Below are 23,544 nucleotides of genomic sequence, written 5' to 3'. Positions count from 1 at the left end.
CACATGCACACACACACATATGTGTATATATATATATATATATATATATATATATATATACAGTACAGGCCAAAAGTTTGGACACACCTTCTCATTCAATGCGTTTTCTTTATTTTCATGACTATTTACATTGTAGATTCTCACTGAAGGCATCAAAACTATGAATGAACACATGTGGAGTTATGTACTTAACAAAAAAAGGTGAAATAACTGAAAACATGTTTTATATTCTAGTTTCTTCAAAATAGCCACCCTTTGCTCTGATTACTGCTTTGCACACTCTTGGCATTCTCTCCATGAGCTTCAAGAGGTAGTCACCTGAAATGGTTTTCCAGCAGTCTTGAAGGAGTTCCCAGAGGTGTTTAGCACTTGTTGGCCCCTTTGCCTTCACTCTGCGGTCCAGCTCACCCTAAACCATCTCGATTGGGTTCAGGTCCGGTGACTGTGGAGGCCAGGTCATCTGCCGCAGCACTCCATCACTCTCCTTCTTGGTCAAATAGCCCTTACACAGCCTGGAGGTGTGTTTGGGGTCATTGTCCTGTTGAAAAATAAATGATCGTCCAACTAAACCAAACTGGATGGGATGGCATGTCGCTGCAGGATGCTGTGGTAGCCATGCTGGTTCAGTGTGCCTTCAATCTTGAATAAATCCCCAACAATGTCACCAGCAAAACACCCCCACACCATCACACCTCCTCCTCCATGCTTCACAGTGGGAACCAGGCATGTGGAATCCATCCGTTCACCTTTTCTGCGTCTCACAAAGACATGGCGGTTGGAACCAAAGATCTCAAATTTGGACTCATCAGACCAAAGCACAGATTTCACTGGTCTAATGTCCATTCCTTGTGTTTCTTGGCCCAAACAAATCTCTTCTGCTTGTTGCCTCTCCTTAGCAGTGGTTTCCTAGCAGCTATTTGACCATGAAGGCCTGATTGGCACAGTCTCCTCTTAACAGTTGTTCTAGAGATGGGTCTGCTGCTAGAACTCTGTGTGGCATTCATCTGGTCTCTGATCTGAGCTGCTGTTAACTTGCCATTTCTGAGGCTGGTGACTCGGATGAACTTATCCTCAGAAGCAGAGGTGACTCTTGGTCTTCCTTTCCTGGGTCGGTCCTCATGTGTGCCAGTTTGGTTGTAGCGCTTGATGGTTTTTGCGACTCCACTTGGGGACACATTTAAAGTTTTTGCAATTTTCCGGACTGACTGACCTTCATTTCTTAAAGTAATGATGGTCACTCGTTTTTCTTTAGTTAGCTGATTGGTTCTTGCCATAATATGAATTTTAACAGTTGTCCAATAGGGCTGTCGGCTGTGTATTAACCTGACTTCTGCACAACACAACTGATGGTCCCAACCCCATTGATAAAGCAAGAAATTCCACTAATTAACCCTGATAAGGCACACCTGTGAAGTGGAAACCATTTCAGGTGACTACCTCTTGAAGCTCATCGAGAGAATGCCAAGAGTGTGCAAAGCAGTAATCAGAGCAAAGGGTGGCTATTTTGAAGAAACTAGAATATAAAACATGTTTTCAGTTATTTCACCTTTTTTTGTTAAGTACATAACTCCACATGTGTTCATTCATAGTTTTGATGCCTTCAGTGAGAATCTACAATGTAAATAGTCACGAAAATAAAGAAAACGCATTGAATGAGAAGGTGTGTCCAAACTTTTGGCCTGTACTGTATATATATATATATATATATATATATATATATACATATTTTTTTTTATTGGACCATTTATATCAGAACTGATTACTGCTTTAGCATTAAAATATATCATATTAAAATAACCTATATATTATTATTATTATTATTACTGTCCCCTTACTGTACAAACTGTAAATAAGTCTTTATTCCTGACTATGTGACGTCACCATGAATGTGTTTCTAGTTAAAATATTGATTTTTTTCTTTCTTTGTTTCTTTTTTTTTTTTTTTTTGTAGATTGGCTTATGGGGTGATTTTGAAGGAGTAATTAAGTTAATCTTCTCATAAATGGATGTAATATGTAGAGATGCCATTTAGGCCGTTTTTCTTCGTTTTGGTTTTTTTAAAGTCTATATTTTGCTTTACAAAAACGTGAAAAGCAGCTGTGACCAAGCTATCACGAGGTGAGTAGCATTGTAAGCATAATTAATAGCGATATACTTCAGTTTGTCTGTGTGTTTTTGTATGCAAGCGGGTCTGCTGCGGTCTGCTGACGGTCCAAAATGGCGGCGGTAGGACGAAACCATGGGCGAGTCTGTTGCTATGGGGCGTTCTGTTGAGCTTCGCCTCTTGGTATCCATGCTCTTTGGTGGGGTATCTCGCTTTATCCAATATCTCTGTTATTGCACAAGTCTGCTCCGATGCATCCCCGGTGAAATGGGTGTGGCGAGAACACATCCGGGAATTTGGACTGAACTTGGCTAGATGTGAACTTTGAACTGGAACAGTACTTGGGCTGTGACTGATGACGCGTCACAAGTCCACAAGAACACAAGTCCGCACAAGAACGCATATTGAGAAACGGCTTCTTTGTTGTGTTTTTAAAGTGTGAACATGTCTAAAGTCCAAATGCTGAGATCGTTGGTGAAGCAGCGACTAACTGCGGCTGCTGAAGAGATATTTGGGCTGTTTGAAAGAACGATAGCAGAGTACGAGGAGGAACTTTGTCGATCAAAAGAGGAGAACGAGCGACAACGGAAACTACTGGACGCTGTTTTCAACCCTCAGCTTCGGTTACACAGAGCAGGTTTGTTCATTAAACATTACAAGTTCATTATTAATAATATTACTGCAGGTTTGTTCAATAAATATTCAGTCTGTCGAAGTTTATACGCCGCGTTAGCTTTTCTGATGTTGTTAGCTTCTGTGGTGTCGTTAGCTTCTGTGGTGTCGTTAGCTTCTCTGGTGCCGTTAGCTTCTGTGGTGTCGTTAGCTTCTGTGGTGTCGTTAGCTTCTCTGGTGTCGTTAGCTTCTGTGGTGCCGTTAGCTAGTGATGGGCAAATGAAGCTTTTGTGAAGCACTGAACCACTTGAGCCAATTGTTTCGAAAAAGGGTTCATTACTTGAAGCTTCAGTTACAGTGACCTCTCCTAGCGAAGTGCAAGGCTGCAGTCAAATAAGGCAGGCTAGTTGGTGGACAGGAGGCGTTTAATTACACACACACACACACACACACACACACACACACACACACACACCTCAATGAGCAGTGTTGGGGAAACTACTTTACTTGGGTTCTGAAGCATCTTTGCTTTGATCACCCTTGGATTTAAATGTCTGCTTCGAAAATTAATGCGCACACACACCAGACTGAATATGTTCCATTTACAAATAAAGACTGATGAATGTGTGTATTGTGTTATTGAGGAGAGAGTGCTGGGAAAATATGGCAGAGGTTGGGTGTGCTTTTGTAACTATGGCAGGGGGTGAAAATGTGCTTGTGTAACTATGGCAGGGGGTGATTATGTGTGATGGGGAACACTCAAAGATTTTTATTGTTATTATTATTACATTATTATTATTTATTTATTTTTTCCACAGTATTTGGATTGAGCCGGTTTCTTTTTTTGCTCACAACTTCTCCACATTTGGAGAATACTCGCTCACAAGGAACAGATGGTGTGCATAAAAATTGTTTTGCGAGCTGAAACAGATGAGGGTACACATTTTTATGGTTCATCCAGTAAGCCAGTGGGTCTTCTGATCTTTCCAGTGGTGGATCGGTCATGTACCGCTGCACCTCCACTGTAGCATCTGCTGTGGCATTCCTTCCCCTCCTTGCTTCAGAAGCATCTCTGTCCAGCATTTCCCAAAGGTTAATATCTGAAGAACAAACATGACAGTATTCATCAGTACTTATTTTGTCCTGCATTAAATCTATTCATATTTATAACATTACCTGTGGATGATGGATTTCCAACATTTGCTAGTGCTGGTTGAGCTGATGTGGAGGGCTGTTGTTCTGTTTGTGTGTCAGGTGGTGTGTGTCTTATTATTTGTGAGCATTCTGCTGTCAGTCGTCTCACTGCTGCCTGTGCCTGTACTTGGTTGTAGAAACCAAAGGTCTTGAATCTTGGATCCAGCAGTGTTGACAGGGTCAGTGCAGTTTGGGTCTCCGTCGTGTCGAACTTGCTTTGCATCAATGACGCCATGTTCTCTCCCAGTGTTTTAGCGGTGTTGTGGCTTATTTTTCCCATTGTGTCATACAAATACAACATCAACATTTTTATCATTGGGGTGACCTTTGACCCTGACACTCTCTTCTCTTCTGACAGTTCTACTGTTGCCTGGTAAAAGGGGGCAAGCAATTGCAGGCATGCAGTAGCTGTTTCGTAGTCCTCAGAGGACAGAGGTCTCACGTCTGTTCTCAGCGTCTCAAGAGCTGCCCCCACTGACTGTCTCTCTTCAAAAAGGCGTTGCAGCATGAGGAAGGTGCTGTTCCAGCGTGTGTCCACCTCCTGAATCAGCTTCTTCACTGGACGATTCATCTGCTCCTGCACTTCTCTGAGCTTCTCTTTTGCTGTTGTGCTGGTTTTGAAGAAACTCACCACTTTTCGTGCCCTTGTGCGTAGGTCTTCTAGGCCAGGAGTTGCATGAAGTGACTTCCTCACCACTAAATTTAGTGCATGCGCAAAGCAAATTGCATGTCTTAGATTTAGAATTCTGACAGAGGCAACCATATTAGCTCCTGCATCGGTCACAGTTGAGGTCACTTTGCCTTCAATGCCCCATTCCTCCATGAGAGACCTCATTGCAGCAGTGATGTTAGCAGCTGTATGAGCTTCAGGGAAAGGTAGCACTCCCAAAAGCACTGTGGCCAGCTTCACAGAGTCATCCACATAATGGCTGGTCACTGCTAGATATGCATCCATATTAATGGAGGTCCACATATCAGCAGTCAGGCTCACAGCCTCTACCTTTTGCATGACAGCCTTGGCCTTGGTCTTCTCCTCCTCATATCTCTGGACCACCATGTTCTTTAGAGCCCGACTGGATGGAAGAGTGTATGTGGGATCAAGCAATGCCACAAACTCCTTGAAGCCACAGTCATCCACAATGGAAAAAGGCTGCGAGTCTTTCACCACCATATTGACAAGAGCCTCATCTAGCTCTCGCTTCCGGTCCACTAAGACAAATAAATAAAGACATAAAGAAATAAAAAGAAAATGAATAAAAGAAAATAAGGATTTATGTGAAATTGCATTTAAATGAAGCAGGCCTATGAGTCATGGAATACAGTCATATCATATTGTGTTAGTGTGTCTAATTAATAATAATATAATATAGCCTACCTTGATTTGTGTTCCCCTGGTTAGTAGCTCCATGCTTGGCAGTGAAGTGCCTAATCATGGAGGAAGTATTCCCATGATACTTCAGTTCAGTTGAACACACCAAGCACCGGACCTGTAGAGAAAGCCATTTGTAAATAAAAATGCAACTTTAGTCTATAAAGCTATAGCCTAATGGCTACACTAATCATATACATCATTTTACCGTGATGCTAAGTTACTTAATATAGACTTTAGATAAAGCATACAGTAGCTATAGTAGTACCGTACTGACAGCTACTGTTGTAAGTTATAACTTTACTTTTCCTACGTTACATATTAAACATAAAGCACACCTACCTTATCAGGAGCGATCAGATTGAGGTGTTCCCACATGTCAGAACGACCTCTCTTCCTGGCTGGCTCCATAATGATCCAATACAAACGAACGCAATACCAACAACTCAACAGCAATAACACACCAACTACGACAACCCACAAATTGTGCATTGTTTCGAGCAGTTTTAACAGTGTTGTGGCGCTCAAATTCAAAACTGTCACAACCTGTCAGCGGTCAGAATCGAGACGAGGCGGTGCCAGTGAATCACCTGATTGGACCGCAAACCAGTCAGGTGATTTATTCAGGCAACGAAGCAGTTGCTGCTTCGGACGTCATATGTCACGTGATTTTTTCCGCACCAAAGCAAGTTTTGAAGCAGTGGTTTGTAGTCCAGGGTTTGAAGCACGTAACGAAGCTTCAGTGTCGCGCTGCCTTCACTACCGTTAGCTTCTGTGGTGTCGTTAGCTTCTCTGGTGTTGTTAGCTTCTCTGGTGTCGTTAGCTTCTGTCGTTAGCTTCTTTGGTGCCGTTAGCTTCTGTGGTGCCGTTAGCTTCTCTGGTGTCGTTAGCTTCTCTGGTGTCGTTAGCTTCTGTCGTTAGCTTCTTTGGTGCCGTTAGCTTCTGTGGTGCCGTTAGCTTCTGTGGTGTCGTTAGCTTCTCTGGTGTCGTTAGCTTCTCTGGTGTCGTAAGCTTCTGTCGTTAGCTTCTTTGGTGCCGTTAGCTTCTCTGGTGTCGTTAGCTTCTGTGGTGTCGTTAGCTTCTCTGGTGTCGTTAGCTTCTGTCGTTAGCTTCTTTGGTGCCGTTAGCTTCTGTGGTGCCGTTAGCTTCTCTGGTGTCGTTAGCTTCTCTGGTGCCGTTAGCTTCTGCGGTGCCGTTAGCTTCTGTGGTGTCGTTAGCTTCTCTGGTGTCGTTAGCTTCTCTGGTGTCGTTAGCTTCTGTTGTTAGCTTCTTTGGTGCCGTTAGCTTCTCTGGTGTCGTTAGCTTCTCTGGTGTCGTTAGCTTCTGTCGTTAGCTTCTTTGGTGCCGTTAGCTTCTGTGGTGCCGGTAGCTTCTGTGGTGTCGTTAGCTTCTCTGGTGTCGTTAGCTTCTGTCGTTAGCTTCTTTGGTTCCGTTAGCTTCTCTGGTGTCGTTAGCTTCTGTGGTGTCGTTAGCTTCTCTGGTGTCGTTAGCTTCTGTCGTTAGCTTCTTTGGTGCCGTTAGCTTCTCTGGTGTCGTTAGCTTCTCTGGTGTCGTTAGCTTCTGTGGTTAGCTTCTCTGGTGCCGTTAGCTTCTCTGGTGCCGTTAGCTTCTCTGGTGTCGTTAGCTTTACCATCCTTAAATGATTATCAATGTTTATTCTCTTGTCATGTTTTGTATTGTTAATATGAATCAGCGAAGTTACTCCAGCTGTTAAACAAATGTAGTGTAGTATGAATGTACAATATGAACCTCTGAGATGTTGTAGAGTAGAAGTATAAAGTAGCAGGAAATAGAAATACTCAAGTAAACTACAAGTTAACAGAGAGCTGAAGAGAAAAGAGTCTTATGGGCGTAGTTTGGTTTGTTTACATCAAATTCACCTTCCTACAAACATGGGTCTTTTCTTCAGGCCTTAAATGCAGGGCTTATTTTAAACTTTTTCTTGTTACTTTCCCATCAGAACCCTTTAAATGTTGTTTTTTAAAGATATGTGGAAGTGGGAAAGCAATTCAGTGTCTGTCTCTGAACACAGCAGGAAGTTGGTGAACCAGAATCAGCCAGAGAGTTGGAGGGAGATGGTCTGATGTTATGCCAGACGAGCTTACTTATTGTTAAACTTGGTTTATTTAAACTTGGTAAATGGTGGGTTATTGCCTAAATTAGGCTGGCTGTATGAGATGCTTTAATAGTTTAATCTCACAACAGTAACAAACAAAACCAAGACTGAGGGCAAACACTATCTTTACCTGGCTTTCCATGAATGCAGGTCACAGGGAGACATGGATGCTGCTCTGCAGGGCGCTCGATTTAAGTGCATTAACCGTGAGCGAGGGGTTAACAAGGGAGGGGCAGGGGGTCTTCAGTTGTTCACCACAGGTGTGTTTTGGCCTTGACACAGCTGAGTGAACACTGTGAAGCTGTTTGATGCTCAGAGATCTGTAGAAGTCTGTAGTCTGAAGTTTGATGTCTGTAACGTCTGTGTGTGTGTGTGTGTGTGTGTGTGTGTGTTTCCTGTTTCCTGCAGACGTCCAGCAGCTGTTGGTGGTTAAAGAAGAGGTTCCCCCTGAGCAGCAGGAGTGGAGCTCCAGTGTGGACCAGGAGGACCCAGAGCCTCCACACATTAAAGAGGAACAGGAGGAACTCTGGATCAGTCAGGAGGGAGAGCAGCTTCAAGGGCTGGAGGAGGATGATGTCACCAAGTTCACATCCACTCCTGTCCCTGTGAAGAGTGAAGATGATGAAGAGAAACCTCAGTCCTCGCAGCTTCATCAAAGACACACTGAACAGATGGAAACAGAAGCAGAGGGAGAGGACTATGGAGGAGCAGAACCAGCCAGGAACTCAGATCCAGATACACATTTACAACCTGAGCCTGAAGACAACATTGGAGAGTCTTCTGAACCAGAGACTGATGACAGTGATCATTGGAAGGAGACCAGAGAACCTCAGTCAGGTTTAAACTGTCTGAAAAATGATGAAGTCCCTGTCAGTGATTTGATTGTTTGTGAGAAACCATTTAGCTGTTCTGAGTGTGGGAAAAGATTTGGTCACAGTGTAGTTTTGAAGAATCACATGAAAACTCACACAGGAGAGAAACCATTTAGCTGTTCTGAGTGTGGGAAAACATATGGTCGAAGTGCACATCTGAAGGTACACATGAGAACTCATACAGGAGAGAAACCATTTAGGTGTTCTGAGTGTGGGAAAACATATGGTCGAAATGAACATCTGAAGGTACACATGAGAACTCATACAGGAGAGAAACCATTTAGCTGTTCTGTGTGTGGGAAAACATGTGGTCTAAGTGAAAATCTGAAGGTACACATGAGAACTCATACAGGAGAGAAACCATTTAGCTGCTCCAATTGTGGAACAAGATTTGGTTCCAGTGGAGCTCTGAAGACACACATGAGAACTCATACAGGAGAGAAACCATTTAGGTGTTCTGAGTGTGGGAAAACATATGGTCGAAATGAACATCTGAAGGTACACATGACAACTCATACAGGAGAGAAACCATTTAGCTGCTCCGATTGTGGAAAAAGATTTGGTTCCAGTGGAGCTCTGAAGACACACATGAGAACTCATACAGGAGAGAAACCATTTTGCTGTTCTGAGTGTGGGAAAACATATGGTCAAAGTGCACATCTGAAGGAACACATGAGATCTCATACAGGAGAGAAACCATTTAGCTGCTCCGAGTGTGGGAAAAGATTTGGTTACAGTGGAGTTTGGAAAAGACACATGAGATCTCATACAGAACAGAAACCATTTAACTGCTCTGAGTGTGGGAAATCATTTACACAAAATGGATATTTACATACACACATGAAAATTCATGAGGGAAAAAAGTGATGCAGCTGTTCAGTCTGACAAAAAAAATCTCTTTGGAATAATGTTTTAAAAAGACAAATGACTGACACAGACCCAAATATTTATGTTTTATATGTTTTTAAATGTATGTATTTACTTACTTACTTACCAAGATCAGTCTTGTACAGCCAGGGGGAGTATTTCCCCTCTGACAGCCAAGCTGGGTCAAAACCTGTTATGTGGTGGTGACTGGACTTTTACTGCTTTTCAGTGCCAGGGCATCCAGCACTGTGGCTCTCTCCTGTACTTGGATCCAGAGCAGGAGAGGTACTCTGACTGCTAAATTCTAAAATTGATGTGAACATAGATTAGAAGATAGAAGAATCTGCACAAAATAGCCCATATGAGTAAGTGAAAACATTTTTTCAGACAGTTTTGTCAGTTTATTTTAAACAAAATGTAAACATCGCTAAGCGATCTTCATTACTCAGCCTTCATTTGGAATTGTGTGTTATCAGCTTTACTCTCCCAGTTTGGAGAAGCAGACAAGAACTGGCATGGTTAGGTCGGTTCCAAAAGTCACACAACAACACAAACTAACTGTCCAATTGAAGGGCAGCTGAAGACCAGAGACTCATTGTGTTCTGTGAGGTGAAATTACTGATTCTGTCAGTGGAGTCTGGTTGCTTTTAGGAGAGCATCATGTAACTGCATCAGTAAAGGGCTGTCTGACAGCATGGTTAAGGCTTGAAAATCTCCATCATGTTCCTACGGAGACCGGGAGGTGACATGCATGTTATTTATTTTTTAAAAATGCGCATGTGATTTATTAAAATGCACATGCGATTCATTACTGTTTGAACACAATGGCGTGACAGCACAAGTGCAACTTAGTACAGCCGTGCACTATAGAACACCAAATGGGCCAAAATGTCTGATTCAACGTCCGTTGTAAGACGTCACATTTGTAACTCTTAAGTAGTCAGTAGTGTAAGCATGTGTGGATGTGTGGAAATGTATGGAACAAACAGAAGAAGAAAACAGCAGCAGCAGCCGTGCCCATGCTCCGATCAGACCAGAGAGAGACTGAAGACAGGCAGGAGGGAGCTTTTGACAGAGACACACACCGGGCCCAGGTGTTGCACACCGGGCCCAGGTGTTGCTCACCGGGCTGATGACCCTCCGCCCTGCGGAGTCCTGCAAGAGAAAGAACAGCAGCTAAAGGCAGGGACAACTAGTGGAGCGGAGGGGTCATCACAGCAGTCACGTCCCACTGTCTCATCATATTGTCTGCCTCTTGATGTAAACATATGTAATCTGTCCTCTTGCTGCAGTTTGTGGGAGTGACAGCCAGGCACACGTTTTGATGAAATGTGCACACAATTTAACAGAACACACGTGTGTACGACATAAACTACTTGTTTTTCTGCATTTATAAAATCAAATGAACAAAACTAAAAATCAACTGGAACAGTTCAATAAAAGTCATTCTTTCGATTAAGTGTATTTTCATCATTTGTCCTCGAGTGTTTTTTCTGAGTAAGGCCGCAATTCCATGTAACACTTTTGGACTTTTACTTTGAAGCCCATGAGCTCATCTCTACTCTTTACTGTTGCCAACGTCACACTGAACAAAATGGCATCTGATAGAAAGGTGTGTTAGCAGAGTGTCTTTGTTGTGTTTTTAAAGTGTAAACATGTCTAAAGTCCAAATGCTGAGAGCGTTGGTGAACACATGACAATGCATACAGGAGAGAAACCATTTAGCTGCTCAATTTGTGGGAAATCATTTACACAAAATGGAACTTTACATAAACACATGAAAACTCATGCAGGAGAAAAGTGATTCAGCTGTTCAGTCTGGAAAAAAAAAATCTCTTTGGAATAAGATTTTGAAAACACTCATGACTGACACAGACCCAAACATTTATGTTTATATGTTTTTAAATGTTACTTACCAAGATCAGTCTTGTACAGCCAGGGGGAGTATTTCCCCTCTGACAGCCAAGCTGGGTCAAAACCTGTTATCCAATGGTGACTGGACTTTTGCTGCTTGTCAGGGGCAGGGCATGCAGCACTTTTGTTCTTTCCTGTACTTGGATCCAGAGCAGGAGAGGTACTCTGGCTGCTAAATGGTAAAGTTGATTTGAACATAGTTTTCTTTTGAGAATCTGCACAAAATAGCCCATAATGATTAAGTGAAAACATCTTTTGAGACATTTTTGTAAAACTGATGTGGATATTGTTTAGGTGACCCTGTTTTTATGTGGCTAAGATAGGTTTTGCTGCTGTCCCCGTCCACAGTCACCAGACTCCTTTGATAGAAACAGCCCTTTTTTCTACCTAGCTCCCATGCCATTTTTAGTCTCTTTTGGGTCCGTCTGTATCATTCTGTGTCCCCTCTTGAAATTCAGAGGTTCTACGGGTTCACAAAGGTAGTGCATGTGGAACTCTTGGTTGGTTGTTTTTGTTGTGTTTTCCCTTAGCAGCAGTAGTATGAGTCATGGGGTGGATAACTGATCAAGAGCTCCAATCAGAGCTGATCTGATCGATGGATGAGAGGAGCAGCTGCTGCAGAGGCGAGTGAAAGCAAGGGAAGTCATAAAGCAACTCAGGACATAAAATAAGCACAGCAGAAATGTCAGACAGGATGAACCATGGTGTTAAACTATATATATAAAATGTTTCAGTCATGGCTGAAAATAACAGAAATAAACAGGTTTGCTGAATTTACATATCTCTGCAATTCACAACAGTTTGCAGTTTCTACCTGTAAGGTTTAGATCAAGGTCACGGTGATTCAGTCTGCGAAGACATCATCAACATCCATGTATGCATATGATGTCATCCGGAGACTTTAAGTGACTTTTTGGAGCTAGTGCTAGCTACTTTCATTGGAAAAGAGTTGGCAGCTCTGCCCTACTTGTGAACTGTAGCCAAGAAAACAATACTATTAAGAATCAGAAAGAAATTAACATCTGCCAATGGTTGGATCCACGAACACAGCAGATAACAATGGAGCAACACTCAGCTCTGGAAAAAAGTTATACTGATGGATTATGTGTTAAAGGTTTGATTTTATTTCCTGAATGCTACACTTATGGACTATCTGTGTAAACTGCCCATCAAAATATTAAAGGGGAACTAATGTTTTTTCAACCTGGGCCCTATTTTCCGATCTACTTTTGTCTAAATGAGTGATAGGATGTTCAATATTTGATATTTCTCCAGTACGAAGCTAGGGCTGCCCTGCCTGCAGCCTGTGAGCGCGTGCTATATTAAATAATAGGACACTACGAGGGAGCAGTGTTACTTCGGTAGCACACATACTAAAATTGCAACAGGCAGAGGAACATGTCCAAATCCAGCTAAAGGTAAACACAGGTGTTCATTTCTCCTTTCCGTTATGTTGTCAGATAATTATACTAACAATCCGAGCCTATCTGCATAAAAAAATGCACTTTAAGTGGATGTATTTTGACGTTGTTTGACGCTGTCTGAGTGCCCTAATAGTACTGAACATCCTATCACTCGTTTAGACAAAGTAGATCGGAAAATAGGGCCCAGGTTGAAAAACCATTAGTTCCCCTTTAAAGGCTGGATGTATCCATTCTGATGTTACACTTATGGATTCCCTGTGTAAACTGTCTACTAATATTTAGTGATCTTAATTTTGTGTACTTATGTACATGGCCTGTGTGGATTTTATCATTGCCTTTCTCTTTTTCCATCCTTGTAATATTTAGTGAGTTAACTAATGGATTAGGGTATACACTGGAAAGTGCCTCAATGAAGTCACCCCAAGGATTTTTTGCATCTCTCTATCATGTTTCTGTAGCTCATTTACTACTTTTTTTAATTGCATATATAAAAGCGAATGAACTAAACTAAAAATCAACTGGAACAGTTCAATTAAAATCATTCTTTCGATTAAGTGTATTTTCATCATTTATCCTCCTGCATGTTTTTCTGAATAAGCCCGCAATTCCATGTAACACTTTTGGACTTTTATTTTGAAGCCCATGAGCTCATCTCTACCGGAAGCTGTACTCTTTACTGTTGCCAACGTCACACTGAACAAGATGGCGTCTGTTGGAAGTGTGTGTTAGCAGAGTGTCTTTGTTGTGTTTTTAAAGTGTTAACATGTCTAAAGTCCAAATGCTGAGATCGTTGGTGAAGCAGCGACTAACTGCGGCTGCTGAAGAGATATTCGGGCTGTTTGAAAGAACGATAGCAGAGTACGAGGAGGAACTTTGTCGATCAAAAGAGGAGAACGAGCGACAACGGAAACTACTGGACGCTGCTTCCAACCCTCAGCTTCGGTTACACAGAGCAGGTTTGTTCATTAAACATTACAAGTTCATTATTAATGATATAACTGCAGCTTTGTTCAATAAATATTCAGTCTGTCGACGATTTAAAGACACGTTAGCTTCTCTGATGTCGTTAGCTTCTGTGGTGTCGTTAGCTTCTGTGGTGTCGTTAGCTTCTGTGGTGTCGTTAGCTTCTCTGGTGTCGTTAGCTTCTCTGGTGTCGTTAGCTTCTGTGGTGTCGTTAGCTTCTGTGGTGTCGTTAGCTTCTCTGGTGTTGTTAGCTTCTCTGGTGCCGTTAGCTTTTCTGGTGTTGTTAGCTTCTGTGGTGTCGTTAGCTTCTCTGGTGTTGTTAGCTTCTCTGGTGCCGTTAGCTTCTCTGGTGTCGTTAGCTTCTCTGGTGCCGTTAGCTTCTCTGGTGTCGTTAGCTTCTCTGCTGTCGTTAGCTTTACCATCCTTAAATGATTATCATTGTTTATTCTCTCATCATATTTTGTATTGTTAACTTGAATCACTAAAGTAACTCCAGCTGTTAAACAAATGTAGTGTAGTATGAATGTACAATATGAACCTCTGAGATGTTGTAGAGTAGAAGTATAAAGTAGCAGGAAATAGAAATACTCAAGTAAAGTACAAGTTAACAGAGAGCTGAAGAAAAAAGAGTCTTATGGGGGTAGTTTGGTTTGTTTACATCAAATTCACCTTCCTACAAACATGGGTCTTTTCTTCAGGGTTTATTTTATACTTTCTCTTGTTGTTACTTTCCCATCAGAACCCTTTAATCTAACCTGGGATGCAGCTGAATTCTTTATTAGTTTATGCCAGACGAGCTTACTTATTGTTAAACCTGGTTTATTTAAACTTGGTAAATGGTGGGTTATTGCCTAAATTAGGCTGGCTGTATGAGATGCTTTAATAGTTTAATCTCACAACAGTAACAAACAAAACCAAGACTGAGGGCAAACACTATCTTTACCTGGCTGTCCATGAATGCAGGTCACAGGGAGATGTGGATGCTGCTCTGTAGAGCGTTCAATTTAAGTGCATTAACCGTGAGCGAGGGGCAGGGGGTCTTCTGTTGTTCAGCACAGGTGTGTTTTGGCCTTGACACAGCTGAGTGAACACTGTGAAGCTGTTTGATGCTCAGAGATCTGTAGAAGTTTGTAGTCTGAAGTTTGATGTCTGTAACATCTGTGTGTGTGTGCGTGTGTGTGTGTGTGTGTTTCCTGTTTCCTGCAGACGTCCAGCAGCTGTTGGTGGTTAAAGAAGAGGTTCCCCCTGAGCAGCAGGAGTGGAGCTCCAGTGTGGACCAGGAGGACCCAGAGCCTCCACACATTAAAGAGGAACAGGAGGAACTCTGGATCAGTCAGGAGGGAGAGCAGCTTCAAGGGCTGGAGGAGGATGATGTCACCAAGTTCACATCCACTCCTGTCCCTGTGAAGAGTGAAGATGATGAAGAGAAACCTCAGTCCTCGCAGCTTCATCAAAGACAAACTCAGCAGATAAGAACAGAAGTGGAAGGAGAGGACTGTGGAGGAGCAGAACCAGCCATGAGTTCAGATTTGGATAAACATTTACAACCTGAGACTGGTGAGAGTGATTATTGGAAGGAGACCAGAGAACCTCAGTCAGGTTTAAACTCTCTGAAAAATGATCAAGTCCCTTTCAATGATTTGATTGTTGGTGAGAAACGATTTAGCTGCTCTGAATGTGGCAAAAGATTTGGTTACAGTGGAGATCTGAAGAAACACATGAGATCTCATACAGGAGAGAAACCATTTAGCTGCTTTGAGTGTGGCAAAAGATTTGGTCGTAATGGAGTTCTGAAGATACACATGAGATGTCATACAGGAGAGAAACCATTTAGCTGCTCAATTTGTGGGAGATCATTTACACAAAATGGAAATTTACGGACACACATGAAAATTCATGAGGGAGAAACGTGATTCAGCTGTTCAGTCTGAAAAAAACTATGTTTTTATTTTAATTAATTTTTAATTTAATTTATTTTTTATTTTTTTAATTTTTAAATACTTTATTAATCCCCGAGGGGAAATTCAGTTTTTTTCACTCTGTTGTCAATTACACACAGGTCTGAACACACACATGCACAAACAGGACCTATACAGAGGTTGGAGTAAGATTTCAAAAACACTCATGATTGACCCCAACATTTATGTTTATATGTTTTTATATGTATGTATATATTTACTTACTTACTTAGCAAGATCAATCTTTTACAGCCAGGGGGAGTATTTCCCCTCTGACAGCCAAGCTGGGTCAAAACCTGTTATCCGGTGGTGACTGGACTTTTGCTGCTTGTCAGGGGCAGGGCATGTAGCACTATGGTTCTTTCCTGTACTTGGATCCAGAACAGGAGAGCTACTCTGGCTGCTAAATTGTAAAGTTGATTTAATCATGGTTTGCTTTTAAGAAATCTCCACAAAATCGCTCATAATGATGTGAATGAAGTGAAAACATTTTTCAGACATTTTTGTAAATTTATAAAAAAAGAAAATGTAAACATCGCTGAGCGATCTTCATGACTCAGCCTTCATTTGGAATTGTGTGTTATCAGCTTTACTCTCCCAGTTTGGAGAAGCAGACAAGAGAACTGGCATGGTTAGGTCGGTTCCAAAAATCACACAACAACACAAACTAACTGTCCAATCGAAGGGCAGCTGAAGGCCAGCGACTCATTGTGTTCTGTGAGGTAAAAGTGGAGTCTGGTTGCTTTTAGGAGAGCATCATGTAACTGCATGGGCTGTCTGACAGCATGGTTAGGTTTTCAAAATCTCCATCGTGTTTCTACGGAGACCGGGAGGTGACATGCATCTGTTATTTTTTTTTAAAAAAAAAACTTCTTTTTTTTTTTTTTTTTTTTTTTTTTTTGTTTTGAGAGAGAGAGACAAAAATTTGAGGAAGAAGCCAAGGCCGGGAGACCAGGGTGGATTCAAGTCTGTGGTTAAGTTCAAAGATAGGAGTGATAAAGGCTTAAACATCCCCAAGTTGTCTGAAGAGATTAAAAACAGAATGGGACCTGTATTGAATGCAAAAGTGATGTTCAATGGAAATGTGCTAATTTTCTGTAAAACTGAAGCTCAAAGAGAGAAGGCAATGAAAGCTCGCTATTTGCTTAACAGGCCCATTGAATGCTTCATGTTTGACGGCAATGAGCAAAATGTGAAGGGAGTAATAGATGTTCTGTGGGCAGCTAAGAACCAAACGAGGAGGTCAGACATGATCAAAGTAGTGATAAATGCAGCGGAAAGGTTCCTTGAGGAGGTGCAAGTAGGCCCAGAGCAGTTACACACACATTCATGAGACAGAAGGTGGAAACACAAGAGAGGGAAAGAGTTGCAGAAGGGAAAGGAAGAGTACAGACAGAAGTGAATACTTTGAAGAGGGAAGCATGGACACACGTGAGGATGATGATGGTGATGATGATGATGATTAGCCTGCTAATGTTTTACATATTGCAGTGGAATACAAGAAGTTTAATTTTGAATGGGCAGGAACTTAAATGGTTTGTGGACGGAATAAAGAGTGCGATAAGGCAGTTAGAGGAAGGAATTGAGCATATAGAGCACTGAGAAAGAGCCCGACAGAGAGTAATATGATAAAGTATAAAAGGTTGACAGCCAAGGCAAGAAGAGTGAAAAAAAAAACAAAACAAGGAAAGACGCAGCGAAGCCAGGGTCGCACAGACTAGAGGCTGACATTAGGTTCGATGATGTTTTAGATAGACTATTCGTTTTTGTTGAATGTTAGAGATTAAGATTGTATTTGTCTGATTTGAAGGTTTATTCTGTGAACAGAAAACGTGTGACTGATGGTGAAGTTTAGTTGTCACAGACTGAATACATTCATCATAAACTATACAGAGTCTACTGTACATTAACACTGGACTGTTTTAATTATTGAGGTATTTAGCAACACAGAGACTGGCGGTCAGTGGGATGTGAGGATTCTTAAATTCTCTGTACAGATGTGAAGCCCTGACTGTATCTGACTGAGCCTTAATGAAAGCTGTTGTCTTGTATTGTTTTTCCTCTGAAAATATTAACCTTATAGTCAAATAGAGTTTATTCAGCCTGTGTAGTTGAGGGGACAGGTCAAACTGATATGATGCTGATTTACAGGAGAATTTATATAAATGGAGGTTGAACCATGAACATAAACTACAGGTCGCCGGTAAAGCATTTTAATAAATCAATCTATCAGAATTAAAACAACTGGAGACTGAGAACAAACTGATATATGAGTCTGATCACTTTTTAAATGAATTGACATAATTCCATACAGGATGTGAGTGTGTCTGTGACTTCCTGTACAGACTGAAGGCTGCTGGAAACTGTCCGACTTCACCGCAGCTTTTTGTCACCGCCCCCCGCTGCGGCCGCCTGCTCTCGTCTACTTTCCAGGCGAGGCGCAGTTCATCTCGAACGAGCCTATTGTCACACTGAACAAGATGGCGTCTGGTGGAAACGTGTGTTAGCAGAGTGTCTTTGTTGTGTTTTTAAAGTGTGAACATGTCTAAAGTCCAAATGCTGAGATCGTTGGTGAAGCAGCGACTAACTGCGGCTGCTGAAGATATATTTGGGCTGTTTGAAAGAACGATAGCAGAGTACGAGGAGGAAATTTGTCGATCAAAAGAGGAGAACGAGCGACAACGGAAACTACTGGACGCTGTTTTCAACCCTCAGCTTCGGTTACACAGAGCAGGTTTGTTCATTAAACATTACAAGTTCATTATTAATGATATAACTGCAGGTTTGTTTAATAAATATTCAGTCTGTCGATGTTTATAGGCCGCGTTAGCTTCTGTGGTGTCGTTAGCTTCACCTTCCTACAAACATGGGTCTTTTCTTCAGGCCTTAAATGCAGGGCTTATTTTATACTTTGTTGTTGTTACTTTCCCATCAGAACCCTTTAATTTAACCTGGGATGCAGCTAAATTCTTTATTTCCTGTTGGTTCAGAAATGCAATTAAATTCATGTTTTTTGAAACTTCAACCCACCGCCCAAGAATTAGTAAACAATACACTGTACTGTGAAGTAGGGTTGAGTCGGTTGTCGGTGACCTGATGAAGAGCTGAGACGCTTGAAACGTTGTTTAACTTGTAGGGGTGACCCCGGATAGTCGGTGATTCGATTCGAAGTCTGATTCGACTGCCAGTCTCGCCGTCAAATCGTGGCAAAATGTGGTTATGAAATATACCATTCTGACTATATGGGGGTGCTCACTGCTGCTGAACATCTTGATTTGACAAAGAGTGTATTTGTTTTCTAGTAATTCATGATATATAGCCTATTTTGACTCAAACATCAGCCTAATTTCTGTTAAAATAGAATTAATAAAAAACTGAAAATGATTATTTATTATTTCGTTTACCTGAAGTGTCTTGAAACGAATTTCACCGCTGATTGTTTTCTTGACAGACTCTGATTTTTTATTTGGCTACTTCTTGTCCGACGTGGCCAAACAATTGAGAGCGGTGACGCACGGTCTGTGTGGATGAACTTGTATGAACCTGAGTTGATTAATGAAGTAACCTCAAGCCAGAAAGAAGGAAAACTGTTTCTAAACAGTTTGATGATATTTTTGGATGTTTATTTGTGAATGAAATGGCAAGTTCTGACGAGTCAGAAACGACTCCTGTTAAAGACATGGATGACGCTGCAGCGCGTCTGCGCTCATCTGAGCATCATGAAGTGAAAGGAATAAAGATAAAATGATAACCCTTTTACTTGTATTATTATCATCTTATTATGCCAACTAAAGAATTAAAGCTGTTTATTTGGGTGTTTCAGCTCTTTTCTCTTGAGCGGAAACTTGACGCAAATGAGCTCATTAATCAATGAGGGGGAAAACAACACGATTCGACAGTTAGTCAGCTAAAGGAAAAATCTGTCAAATCAGATTCGACTATGAAAATTCTTAGTCAGGGACACCCCTACTAACTAGTAAAGTTTTTTTGGAGCATAATGAGAGTATGCGGGCTTTCTTTCTTTTTTTCTAAAATTTTCATTCAGCCCAGCACCCAAACTAAGTGATGTGCGTATATTTCTACAGTTTTTTAGCTCTTCTCAGAACCTTACACACCTCAGTTGGAGTCACAGTGAGTGAAGAGCTCTGTAGCGCTGCAGCGTCTCCTCCTGCTGTCTGTGCGTCCTGGCTGCCACGCCACTTTTACGCACACAGACACACAATCACAGAGTAAAGATGCCGCGGTGGAGACAGAGAGGTGAAGATAACTTGAGCTGATGACAACTACACTTGTTACTGTGCGTGCAATAAAACCTTCTCAAGGAAAAAGTCGGTGGTCATGTGACCTGCAGGCAGTGAGTCATCATCAGTAGACAGGAGGACTGATACTGACTGATGTCTGTATTCTCTCTTCTTTCTTTGAAAATTCACTCAGTACTGTGATGTCAGGAATATGATTTATTTTATTGACATTTTTATTTTGTTTCCAGTGAGATAATAAGTTTGTATTGTGACTTTGCTGCTTTAATATTACTGTTGCTGCTCCAGAAATATGTAATGATGAAATACTCAGTTTTATTCCTGTTGTGAATTTCTTCTTTTAAAAAAATACTTCCTTGTATATGTTACATGATTAGTTCTCTGAGAATCTCTTTCACATACTAGCAAAAATTGGAATTGCAGTCCCCCTAGAAAATTGCCATCTTGCGACTGCAATAATTGACGCAAATTAAACAAAAGTCTGCAATATTTGCGGGGGCTTGCACTGTTTAAATGCAGACAATATGTGTTGAATTTATTGAAATGTTATGTTTACAGAAGATGTAGCTTACATGTTGTTTTACAGTCACACTGTCTGGTTTGAGGGCTACAATATTCTCAGAATTTTTTGCAACATTATTGGAGTCCATGTTTTGAAACTAAATAAGAGAACTGGAACATTTGCAGCTGTTTTGTAATATTCAGTATGATTATTATAGCAAGTGATTATATGACTTATTTTCAGGAGGCAGTGGTTTGATTTTTTTTTCTCCTAACTTGCAATTTTTGTCATTTGCTGTCATTTTTTGGAAGCAGTAGTTTAAATTTTTTTTATTTTTCTTTGTCCTGACTTGCAATTTTTGTCATTTGCTGCAATGTTTTCGCAATTTTTGACAAAATTGGCCGCAAATTCAAGGTTTTTCTGTCGCAAGATCCTGGAGGGACTGGTCTTGTAACTGAAAAATCTCCAGTCAAATCGATATTGGATCGAGACCCCTTGAATCGAAAGCGAATCGATTCAAGAAATCAGTGATAGCCAGTCCTAATCGGCTCTGCCTCACTCTCATACACCTTTTAGAAATTCTCGAGTGAAGTAAAAGAACCACAAATTTGTACTGCAGTAGTACTTGAGTTGATGTACTAACAGCATCTTATTTACTCCGGCTGCCAGTAATCAAACTTGACTCACAGCAAACTCTCCCATCCCATGGACAATCATTCTCACATAATTCACTTTAGTTTGAGTAAATAAAGAGCCACACTGTAGCCTCCAGACATGACAAGAGTAACAGTACATATTAATGACTGCTATGAAATTCAAGCTCACCTCAACCTCACTCACTCTGACACAGCTGAGTGAACACTGTGAAGCTGTTTGATGCTCAGAGATCTGTAGAAGTTCAATAAGGAGTTTTTGAGCTGTGATGTGAATGAACGATACCATTCCTCTGTAACGTGTGTGTGTGTGTGTGTGTGTGTGTGTGTGTGTGTGTGTGTGTGTGTGTTTACTATTTCCTGCAGACATCCAGCAGCTGTTGATGGTTAAAGAAGAGGTTCCCCCTGAGCAGCAGGAGTGGAGCTCCAGTGTGGACCAGGAGGACCCAGAGCGTCCACACATTAAAGAGGAACAGGAGGAACTCTGGATCAGTCAGGAGGGAGAGCAGCTTCAAGGGCTGGAGGAGGATGATATCACCAAGTTCACACCCACTCCTGTCCCTGTGAAGAGTGAAGATGATGAAGAGAAACCTCAGTCCTCACAGCTTCATCAAAGACACACTGAACAGATGGAAACAGAAGCAGAGGGAGAGGACTGTGGAGGAGCAGAACCAGCCAGGAACTCAGATCCAGATACACATTTAAAACCAAAGACTGATGACAGTGATGATTGGACGGAGACCAGAGAACCTCAGTCAGGTTTAAACTCTCTGGAAAATGATGAAGTCCCTGTCAGTGATTTCACTGTTCGTGAGAAACGATTTGGCTGCTCTGAGTGTGGGAAAAGATTTGGTCATAGTGGACATTTGAAGGTACACATGAGATCGCATACAGGAGAGAAACCATTTAGCTGCTCTGAGTGTGGGAAAAGATTTGGTTACAGTGGAGATTTGAAGAAACACATGACATCTCATTCAGGAGAAAAACTATTTAGCTGCTCTGAATGTGGGAAGAGATTTGGTTACAGTGGAGATCTGAAGAAACACATGAGATGTCATACAGGAGAGAAACCATTTAGCTGCTCAATTTGTGGGAGATCATTTACACAAAATGGAAATTTACGGACACACATGAAAATTCATGAGGGAGAAACGTGATTCAGGTGTTCAGTTTGAAAAAAAAAATTATTTTAATTTTTAATTGAATTGATTTTTTTTTTTTAATTTTTAAATACTTTATTAATCCCTGAGGGGAAATTCAATTTTTTCACTCTGTTGTCAATTACACACAGGTCTGAACACACACATGCACAAACAGGACCAATACAGAGTTTGGAGTAAGATTTCAAAAACACTCATGACTGACACAGACCCAAACATTTATGTTTATATGTTTTTATATGTATGTACTTACTTATTTACCAAGCTCAGTCTTGTACAGCCAGGTGGAGTATTTCCCCTCTGACAGCCAAGCTGGGTCAAAACCTGTTATCCGGTGGTGACTGGACTTTTACTGCTTGTCAGGGGCAGGGCATGTAGCACTGTGGTTCTTTCCTGTACTTGGACCCAGAGCAGGAGAGCTAGTCACACAACAACATAAAGCATCATGTAACTGTATCAGTAAAGGGCTGTCTGACATCAAGGTTAAGTCTTGAAAATCTTCATTATGTTTCCATGGAGACCGGGAGGTGACATGCACGTTATTTTTTTACAATTTGCACGCGCATTTTATTAAAATGCGCACGCGATTTATAACCATGAAGTCATCTCTACCGGAATCTATATTCTTGACTGCTGCGAACGTCACACTGTTTGAACAAGATGGCGTGACAGCACAAGTGTGACTTACTACGGCCGTGCACTGTCGAACGCCGACTGGACCAAAACATCTAATTCGACGTCCGTTTTAAGACGTTTTAACTCTAAAGTAGTCAGTAGCGTAAGCATGTGTGGAAATGCATGGAGCAAACAAAAGAAGAAAACAGCAGCAGCAGCCGTGCCCATGCTCCGATCAGACCAGAGACAGGCAGGAGGGAGCTTTTGACAGAGACACACACCGGGCCCAGGTGTTGCTCACCGGGCTGATGACCCTCCGCCCTGCGGAGTCCTGCAAGAGAAAGAACAGCAGCTAAAGGCAGGGACAACTAGTGGAGCGGAGGGGTCGTCACAGCAGTCACGTTCCACTGTCTCATCATATTGTCTGCCTCTTGATGTAAACATATGTAATCTGTCCTCTTGCTGCAGTTCGTGGGAGTGACAGCCAGGCACACATGTTTTGATGAAATGCACGCGCGATTTAATAAAACGCGTGTGTACTACATGAACTACTTTTTTTTCTGCATATATGAAATCAAATGAACTAAACTAAAAATCAACTGGAACAGTTCAATAAAAGTCATTCTTTCGAATAAGTGTATTTTCATCATTTATCCTCCTGAGTGTGTTTTCTGAGTAAGGCCGCAATTCCGTGTAACACTTCTGGACTTTTATTTTGAAGCCCATGAGCTCATCTTTACCGGAAGCTGCACTCTTTACTGTTGGCAACATCTCACTGTTTGAACAAGATGGCGTCTGGTAGAAATGTGTGTTAGCAGACTAACTGCAGCTGCTGAAGAAATATTTGGGCTGTTTGAAAGAACGATGGTCCATAATGTTATCTACATTGTGTTGTTTTGTAAGGCAGCGCATACTGTGCCATTACCGGCATTTTATTTACTCAGGCTGCCAGTAATAAAACT

General features: G+C 41.6%; 1 protein-coding gene and 1 pseudogene across 2 annotated transcripts; both read left to right on the top strand.

The window, feature by feature from the left end:
* The first annotated feature begins 1,992 nt into the window (after positions 1-1,992).
* Positions 1,993-23,209, top strand: LOC144459923 (uncharacterized; annotated as a pseudogene). Its single transcript, XR_013488662.1, has 7 exons — positions 1,993-2,741; positions 4,269-4,557; positions 7,804-9,146; positions 9,364-9,419; positions 10,800-10,923; positions 13,248-13,428; positions 14,642-23,209. The product of XR_013488662.1 is annotated as an uncharacterized LOC144459923 (transcript).
* LOC117246325 (uncharacterized) lies at positions 17,935-23,209 on the top strand. The gene is made up of 2 exons (XM_078163961.1): positions 17,935-18,127; positions 21,174-23,209. The coding sequence occupies exons 1-2, from the start codon at positions 17,935-17,937 to the stop codon at positions 21,962-21,964; spliced, it is 984 nt and encodes a 327-aa protein (XP_078020087.1). The 3' UTR covers positions 21,965-23,209.
* Positions 23,210-23,544: the final 335 nt, after the last annotated feature.

The sequence above is a fragment of the Epinephelus lanceolatus genome, chromosome 22 (genome assembly GCF_041903045.1).
Source record: "Epinephelus lanceolatus isolate andai-2023 chromosome 22, ASM4190304v1, whole genome shotgun sequence".
NCBI classification, from domain to species: domain Eukaryota; kingdom Metazoa; phylum Chordata; class Actinopteri; order Perciformes; family Serranidae; genus Epinephelus; species Epinephelus lanceolatus.
This window is presented reverse-complemented; position numbering and strand designations above follow the sequence as displayed.